Source organism: Verticillium dahliae, genomic scaffold (genome assembly GCF_000150675.1).
Source record: "Verticillium dahliae VdLs.17 supercont1.5 genomic scaffold, whole genome shotgun sequence".
NCBI lineage: Eukaryota > Fungi > Ascomycota > Sordariomycetes > Glomerellales > Plectosphaerellaceae > Verticillium > Verticillium dahliae.
The window spans coordinates 693,918-702,936 of NW_009276938.1; the positions used below are offsets into that span (position 1 = coordinate 693,918).

A 9,019-nucleotide genomic window follows, 5' to 3' on the forward strand; every position below is an offset into this window, starting at 1 on the left:
CGCCTCCGACTCTGAAGTCCGGTTAGTGTATGAAGATCAACAATACGGAACGCAGAAAAGCTTGGGCATCAGTATCTTGGCGGAGTTCCGCTGTTGCAAAGCTTAGCATCAGCGAACGGTTCACAGCTTGCACTGCTACCTCTGCACCCAACGCCGACGCCATAACACTTCGATTGATACGACGGACGCCCAGCGTATTCTTGACCACAAGACCTATCTCTGAAGTCGATCAACTTCTCCGTCCCGGGGGCGGACTCGGGACATTTCTCCGGTTAGCAATAGACGCACGCCCACGTCCGGGCTCGTATCATTCGCACCAAGGACCTCGTTATTGTTCCAGAAGAGACACCTACAACTGGGGGACTCAACAGCATGTCTGCCCAGTCAACATCATTCTCAACCGTTCCGCCGACGACGTCAACCCGCCGCCGAGCGTGCGCAGCATGTCAGCAGGCAAAACGTCGCTGCGACCAACGATTACCTCGTTGTGGCAGGTGTGTGCTCAAGGCGCTTGACGACTGCCACTACCCCTCACTCGAAGCGACTGTGGCAGCAGCCAACTTCAATCTCTTTGCCGACATGCTCAACAGCGCAGCCACACCTCCAAGTTCGATTGAGCAGCCCATCCCAAACACCCTTTCTTCTGCGACTTCCACTCTAGAGTCAGATAGTCCTTGGCCACCGCTGTTCTACAGCCCGTCCTCCAGCCCATCCAATGGCGCAGTCAACAGAGATGCTGTTCTTTACTGCACGGAGCAGTTCCGCAGTTATCCTAAGAGATGGGTCAAGCAAAATGGCTTTGCACCCTTCATCCACCCCTCTCTCTATCTCCCCTCCTCAACTGGTTGCCCAGAAAGCATATTCCCTCTGACTCTGCAAGATGCATTCTGTGCTTGCGCAGCATATGCTGCCAAGAATGAGGAAAACAGTGATCTGATACTCAGCATTGTCGAGGCCAAGGCCACAGCCCTTCTGTATGCTGACCAGACCGCCTGGAGTCTTCCGGAGCAACTTGGGGCGTTGCAAGCTCTGATCATGTACCAAATGATACGTTGGTTCGACGGCGATATTCGACAGCGTGTCCTGGCTGACGCCGTCGAACCAGTCGTAGCCGCGTGGACGTCAGCCCTGCAGGCTCGTGTCGGCAGTGCTGTACTCCACACCAGTCAAGACGAGTCGGGCGGGAGTTTACCACCAAGTCCGCCGTCCTTCGCGCAGCAGCAGCAGCAGCAGCAGCAGTCATACCAGACGCCACACCAACAACAGCCGCCGCCGCCGCCTCCGCCTATCTTTCCCTGTTCCACCCCTTACTACGCCCCCTTCAGCATGCCGTCCGGGCCTACCGAGATAACACCGGTCCGCACCCCTCCCGGCAGCACAGTGTCTGCCACCTCTGGCACCCTCAGCAAAGAAGACCTTCGCCTGGCTTGGCGCCGTTGGCTTCTCGCCGAGTCGATCCGGCGGACCGTCATTGCGTCGCACATTGTCCGTGAGGTCTACGCAAATGCCCGCCCCAGTGACATAATCTCTTGGACTGGCGGCGGCAGCGACAGCCAGAGCGGACTCGACAGTCCCGGCTCGGGCTCTGCCGTGCTTTCGGACATGTCGTTCACGGCCTCGGCCCGGTTGTGGGGCGCTTCGACGCCGGAGCAGTGGCGTCGGGCCGTGGTGGAGGCATCGGGCCGGGGGCCGGACGCCTCGACTTTCGGCAATGCGCCGCCGAATTGGTGGTGGGTGGAGCGGATGGACTTCTCGGGCGTCTTCGGCGTTGTGGGGTTGTCTAGCGTCGATGAGTTCGCTGTGCTCGCAGCTGTGGTCGTGAGAGGCCGCGAGGCTGTCGAGGATTGGATCACGCAGGGGGGAGGGGGGATCTAAGCCCTACCTGCCTGTCGGCCAGTCTGGACCGGGCTGAAGAGGGGATGAAGCAAGTGACATCGTACAAGGACAACAAGATGGACCGTGATGGAAACGGATCCATTGCTCATACCAACGACACTAGCACGCAACGTTTCAGCAACAAAAGCCAGATCCAGACGGTACACATACGGACGCGGAAAAGCATACGAGTAACGAATTACCGGCCGTTCACGTCACGTTTACTAGCCCGATGTTTCTTTCGATAGCCGAAGGATCGTAGGAATGGGCAAAGAAAGGACGGGGGGGGGGGGGGGCAGGAGCCGCGGCGTGGCTCGGCACCCGAATCAGGCGATGATTACTAGTTCGGAATGCCGAGACCTGGCCATGATCGTGACTACCGACAGGGGAGCGCTACGATCGCACACGCACACGCACACGCACGCGCGCGGGGTAGACGGCGGAGAGGACAAGGCGCTCGCGAGCCGGGGGGGAGCGCAAGCAAAACAGCGAGGAGAGGGGGCACCGGTCAGAAAGTGGAGGTCCAGGCAGCCCAACAGAACGGTACCGAGACGAGCATGGCCCCGTTCTGCCTACATGTGCAACGACTGTCACCCGCACAATGCAGGAAAACGCCCTTCTACCCCAGGAACCGGGGTTGCTTACATTAGTACATGTCTGCAGGCTAAGGAAATAAAACACAACAAGCTCACCCTCTGCGTTGGAACCGCCCAACCGTGTGCGTCCGTCGTAAGCTCAAGCAGGCTCGCCACGAGGATGGGGGACCTGCGTGGAGAAGCCGGAGATGTAGATGTAGTTGAAAGAAGCGTCCTGGGGACCCTCGGAGCCGGCTAAGCGGCTACGCGGCGCGGGCCTCGTCGCCCCTGGGTCTTGCGGGAACTACATCCACCCACAATGGCGTAAGTTGCCGGTCGCGCCTTGCCGATCTGGCGTGCTCGATCTCCGTCCGGGGCCAGGGAGTGAACGGCCGGGAGGTTCCGAACACGACGAGGTCCGGGGGAGCCGGTTTGCGCGATTCAGGGTGGGCTTGGCTTGGCTTACTTGCCGACAGGAGGCCTTTCCGCCGATGAATTTAAAACCACAGGGGAGGACAGAGAAAAGGGAGGGGGGTTGGAGGCATTCCCCCCTCTTTTTGCGTGTCAAAGCAAGTTGAGCAAGTAGAAATTCTGCCGCCTCAAATGTAAGTCCACATCTTAAACCAAACCGTCATGCCGAGCTGGACGGACAATGGAGGGGAAAGCAAATGGCCTCCCTTACAGGATGTATTCATTATGGCTTGACGTCGCTGATAAGACGTTACAAGACATGGTAAACCGTTGTTGCTGGTGGTGGTTCTCTCAATATCCATGCTGTCCCCTGCCGCGGTTCTCAGCTCCTGGTTCTCCCCTATCCTATCTCTGCCACCCCGTCTAGTGATTTGGTGCTGCGCTCACACCTTGTACCTAACGCGCAAACAGGAAATGGGAAAGAATTTGCCTATCCTGCTACATATGCGAGACCACGCCTACCAGGACCAAACGCCGCCGCGGAAACAACCAGCCGATCTAGCGTGACTTCTTATCCCCCCCCTCATCCCTCGTTATCCGTAATTCTTTCTTACCGCACGTGTCGAGACACTAGGAGTGTTGCTTTCAAAGAGGCTCGGTTCGTCTCTGAGGTTGTTCCTGTTGGAGAACCCCTACCCTGGGTATGATGCCAGACGGGCATCATCAAGTGTGACAAACGTCGGCAGTGGATCAAGATCAGTGGACCGATACAAGACCAAACGTGTCTTTGCGTTTGCCGAGACTAATCGTCCAGGCGGTACATGCCTCGAAGCACGTTCCAGCACCATTCGGCTGTGGCGTCAACGTCTTTGAGGTCACGAATCCAGGCAATCGACAGGTTAACTGTATCGGTGGCATCCATGTCAAAGGTGTTGTCGCAGAAGCGAGCCCGAATGTTGGATAGGACCGGCACTTGCTGTGAAAGGTGCAAGAGGATGAGGACACCAAGCAGGTTTTGCGTCCAGAAAAACAGGCAAGGCACAAGTCGCTTCCGGTGACAGGTGGGGGCCATGATGATGGGCCATTTAAGCGAGGCCTTCAAGCACTCAGCAACGGCCTTGGCGTCATCGGTACTGAGCATATTGGTATGGTGGAGGGCCTTGTAAATGGCTGGTCGGTAGAGCAGGTACTTTGTGTAGTAATACCGGGTACGGAGCATGGCAACTTGCACATCCGTGGCGTAAGGGTAGGGTGCCGACGGTGACGAGATGTCGGCAGTGAACATGGCCTGCATCTGTTGGGGTGGGTACATGCCACCTTGAGTGAAGAGGTCAGGTATGGGCGTTGAGAAAGCGGAGGCCTGGCCGTCGCTCCACCGCAGGTGCACGGGCAGCAAGGCACGCCACTGATCTAACTGGTATGCTAGGTGGTTGATGGTCGTAATCACCGGGTTTGAGCCTTCGGACGGCTGAGTCTGGCGGTCGGGAGGTGGGAACGGCATGGGCGCCGCTGTGGGGCCGGTGGCTATAGACGAGGGACCCTGGTTAGCAAGCTGTCATTAGTGATGGGGCGGGCCGTAAACGCCGTAAACGCTGTAAACGGCACATGGACGACACGTGGATGGGGCCAGAGGTGTCTTGACGCTAAGACCGATTCGCACCCGTCTAACGCCCGTCTCCGTGACGGAAAAGCCCAGACTCGACATCCCCGTAACGCACCACGGCTTCCTGACCGGAACTACGTCATCGGCAGCCCCCCTGTCCTTTCTCCCTTCGGGGTCCAGGGTAAGCCAGATCGGGATTGGATCCATGTCGCCCTGACAGGCTTGTTCGTGCGAGCGCGAGGAATTCAGAAACTTACCATCTCTCATTGTGTCGTGGAAGCCCACGGACAGTTGTCGGAGGACGATTTGCGATGCAAAGTGCTCTTGGAATCGCGACTCTTGGTTGCCCAGGTAGTCCGCTTCACAAAAAGGACCGCTAAAGTCTGGAAGCCCAACCTTGCCTTCCAGCTTGTCGAGCCCCGTCAGAGGGATTTCCAATTCCAGGTTGAGGTATCTGGTGCACAGTTAGCACACGCCCAGCGCGATTTTTCGTTGACGGGTTGCTCTCACGTCTCCATGATCGAGCAGTGCCAAAAGACTCTGCGAATAAGGTCGAGGCGAGGCGATTCCAGTTCCCCTGGGTTCCTACAATCAATGCGTCAGCCAAACTCCCTAGGCAAGTTCTCCTTCCTGAAAACCAGGTCTGCCGCTGATCGGACTCACGCAGATATCAAGGCATGGCATGCCATGGAAGCCGAAATGGTCATCCGCCAAAACTCCTATTCCCACGTCAATGCTGTAGGAGGGCTGATCTGGTGAATGGGGCCTCGTACCAGATGTCGCGAGCAGCTTTCGTAGTACAGTCCGGCCAGAGCGTGTATCTGCACGCTCTCCAGGCTGCACTCTGCCATGGAGAAGCCCAGTCTTTTCCTCGCTTCATTGAAGAAAGCCAGCCCCGGCGGTCGATCGGCTGCCCGATCTGGCGGTCTCCCCATCTGTCCCTTGTACCGCATGAACGGCATGTTTTGCGAGTCTGCGAGGGCAACCGCGCCAAGGGCAAAGACCAGACAAACCAAGGTCGACGCCACACCCTCGTTGAACCCGTTTTCGACAACAGAGGTGAGTATGGTCGTATTGAAAGCCTGTCGGTCCATGATCGGGTATATGAAGTTGAATGTGTCGAAATAGGCTTTTGAAAGACTCTCCACCGTGGGCCAGTCTAGGTCTGATAGTCGGACAACCGTTGGGTTTCTATGCGCATCAACTCGAAGGCCCAGCAAGGCTCTATCATCCATCGTGAGACCCTCCATCCCATCAGTGGCCAGCTTTCGCCGGCTTCTTTGCTGTTCGAGGAGTTCAAGGGGGGGATCACGATCCTGGATCACGGCGTGGAGATTCGGAATCTCAGTCTGTCCCGAATCAAGAACCTGGCGCACTACGGGCCACGCCATCAGCTTGTGCACGGCCGAAACATACTTGTAAGGCTGAGGCTTTTGCGGCGTGGGACTCGATTGGCCTGAAGGCTGAATGGAGGCTGTCGTTGGTACAGAGTCCCCGCTGCCTCCGCCTGCCTGCGCAGGCGCAGGGCGGGTTTGGCTGCGCTGCGAGGGTTCATATGGTGAAGGATGCACTTGCTGAAACCCCAGTTGGTCAACTTTTCCTTCGATGAGCTTCAGACGGTCCAGAATCTCAGATAACGTTTTGTCTTTTCTAGACGGAGATCAGCGTCAGTACCCGTGGCCGAAAGGCGACCGAGGTAGACGGCGCCTCAAGTGAGAGAACAACCACAGCGACCTTGGCCTTGTACTGGAGGCGTGCGCCTATGGGTTGCAGGTCCTGCGGGGGAGGCAGACTTACTTTGTGGGCTGCGGTTCCCTATACCGGCAGTCGAGTTTGAACTTTTGACACGTTCCACACTTCGGGCGGGCTTCGTCACATTTCTGTTTTCTACTGCGGCACGTTTCGCAGGCCTATCCGGTTGCTGTTAGCAAACCTCGGGGATTACACACCAACTCGATAGTCGACACGACAGGTTATGCCGTCAACAGCCGAGGGCGAGCTGCCCACTCCCTTGAGATTGGCTTGTCGTCGGCGAGCGACTGTCAAGGACGACGAACAACAGGATTTTCGGGTGGGCCTACCTGCGCTGCGATGGCACCTCTTTCCTTGCGTTGGCTGGGTGGTGCACCCGACCCGGCAGAACTCGAGGTGGCCGAGGGAGGTTCGACATTCATCTTTCACCTGATAGTGACGGGAGAGACGAATCGGCTGCTTAGGATACTGGCCTCCCGGAGATTGCCCTATTCCACGCGTTGCGATTCTCCGTTAGTAGCGGGTTGAGCTGGGCGTGGTCAGGATAGTAGACCAGGCGGTGGAGGGCTTGAGTCGGCCGCGATCAGATGGCTCATGTGCTCCATCGAATGTCTGCCTCAAATCCTGGAATGCGGCCCAGGCTGCTCGGGCCTCAGCCAGGCGAAAAGATAGATGCAGTCAGTACAGGTTGCTGCTGAAGTCGTCGTTGTCGTCGTTGTCGTTGCGGTTGTTGCCCGAGAAAGTTGAGATGTGGCTGATGTCGATGGGACAACGAGGCGGGCGCGCTTCTGATTTCCTCGCGTCGCCAGCTCGACTTCCCCTGTCTCCTCTCCTGTCCTCTCTCTCCACGGCAGTTTGGCGATGAATTCCTTTCGTCCTTGGGCTGCTGGGTCTGAGCGGTCCTCTCAAATCCAGAAATGGTTCATGTCACGGTGACAGCGCGAGACCGGGTCGGGACAGGCGGGCAGCCTTGCGAAATATCAGGTGAAACTCTGCGCAGAGTCTGGGTTCTGGTAATCCGGTAAGGGTCGTTGTGGAGGTGGCAGCGGCAGCAACGGCGGCGGCGGCTGCGGCAGGACTAAAGACGAGAGTTGGTGCGGGTGTGTGTGTGCGTATGTGTGCGTGTGAAGCCACCACGATTAATGGTACGTCGGGCCCTGGGCACGGGACACATCGGCGTAAACGGAGCGAGGTGTTTTTTTTCCCAGGTGGTGAGAAAAAAGGGCAAGAGGGTAACTGGTAAGAGCGGGGATGGGAAAAATTCACCCTCATCCGGGCATGGTCTGGGGGACAACAGTAGGTGAGGGAGGCCGGACGGCGCTGGTATGGGGCTGGGGATTGCGGAAGAGAGCCCGACTCCGATGGGGGTCCTGTACAATGCGCGACAGAGTCGGCGGCGGAGGCTGTAGGAGAATTGAGACTTGCGCCCGACAACAGGACAGGCCCGAAGCATGTCTGCAGGTACCTGATCCGTAATGACCACCGAACCCCATTGCCTGAATGAACGAGACACATGCCCGAGCCATGGAGCGCCTGGAGCTGGAGCCCGAGCCTGGAAGATGGAGCCCAGAGGCAACGTGGAGCCTGGCCCCAGAATCAAAACTAGGAGCCAGTGCAGTGTGTACCAAGTACGGCGAGCTGTGTCTGTGCTGGAGAGATGGGCCAGAAAGGCCAACCGTGGCCGCCAAGCATTGTGGAAGACCGGGGACACCTCCCACTCGGATGGAAGAGATCTGCGCTTGCCTTACGAATAAGTGAAGGCATCTGCAAGTGCAGGCAAGTACCTTAGTGTCGACTAGGCTGGCTTGCTTGTCCACCCCCCCGGCGACCGAGACTTTCGCTGACATGGGACCCAGAACCGCACACGGCGGGTACAATCGCTAGAGGCTGCTACCGACCGTGACCATCCGAACGACCTGGACGGTATGGGTTGGTGACCTTCGAGTTGCCATTTGCGCCCTCGCTTGTCGACCCTTCCAGATGTCTGCCAATCGACGATGCCTCAAGGTTGACGGTGGCGAGCCTGCGCCGCGTTCACCACAATTGACCCTCAATATGTATGTTATTAGTAGCCCAGTGCTCCCAGTCGGGGCCTGGCCCGGCCTGGCCTGGCCACCTTCGTTATGTTCTTGCTGCTTCGCCCACTCTTGGCCCCTCCGCGGAGACGGTTGTATGAGCCTGACAAAGCGAGTCGTGACCGAGCGTTACGGCGCAAAGAAGCCGAAAGTGGGCTGCCAGTGGGAAGGGGGCCTGTCCCATATCCCGCCGCTGCTTTGGCTGATGTTGGCCGTTTCTCCCCTACTCTCGGTACATACTAGGCGCGCCCACCGATATCGCGGAGGCGGTGGCAGCTGCGGCTGATGCAGTTGATGGATGCCGTTCTCGTCTCTGAACGGAGCGAGGTTGAGGCGGCGTCAAATGAGTCGTGTCGAGTCAAGTCCACCCACCCCGCCGCGAGCCGGATGACCGGGAATGTCGAGCAGACCGGTGTGTTTGCCGAACATGGATTCCAGGGGTTCACGGCTAGAAGCATTTTCTGCTTCTACTCTGTTTCTGTTTTTGCTTCAGTCTCCAGATGATGACCCTGAAGAGGCGGCGTGTTGCGGGTGATTCAAATGCCCGTCCAAGGTGCTTCAGGCATGCCAGCATCAGCAAAGGGTCGGATGCAAATGCAAATCAAGTTGTTGCACGACAATGTTGAAGTGAATCAAAGTCCATTGACAGGGCCTGAATTGACACTGCAGATCCTGTCTTTCAATTCCCACAGGAAAGATGACGATGGGCGGGGGGGGGGGGAAGAGGG

The 9,019-nt window shown here is 57.8% G+C and overlaps 2 protein-coding genes across 2 annotated transcripts; one reads left to right on the forward strand and one right to left on the reverse strand.

Annotated features, from left to right (window-relative positions):
- Window positions 1-1,035: 1,035 nt before the first annotated feature.
- On the forward strand, window positions 1,036-1,988 carry VDAG_03198 (uncharacterized protein; the record flags this gene model as incomplete). The annotated part of the gene is made up of 1 exon (XM_009657063.1): window positions 1,036-1,988. One exon carries the CDS (start codon window positions 1,036-1,038, stop codon window positions 1,873-1,875), a length of 840 nt encoding a protein of 279 aa, XP_009655358.1. The 3' UTR covers window positions 1,876-1,988.
- Window positions 1,989-3,663: 1,675 nt separating this feature from the next.
- Window positions 3,664-6,638, reverse strand: VDAG_03199 (uncharacterized protein; the record flags this gene model as incomplete). Its single annotated transcript, XM_009657064.1, has 6 exons — window positions 3,664-4,385; window positions 4,722-4,918; window positions 5,128-5,183; window positions 5,238-6,114; window positions 6,262-6,374; window positions 6,522-6,638. The coding sequence occupies 6 exons, from the start codon at window positions 6,636-6,638 to the stop codon at window positions 3,664-3,666; spliced, it is 2,082 nt and encodes a 693-aa protein (XP_009655359.1).
- Window positions 6,639-9,019: the final 2,381 nt, after the last annotated feature.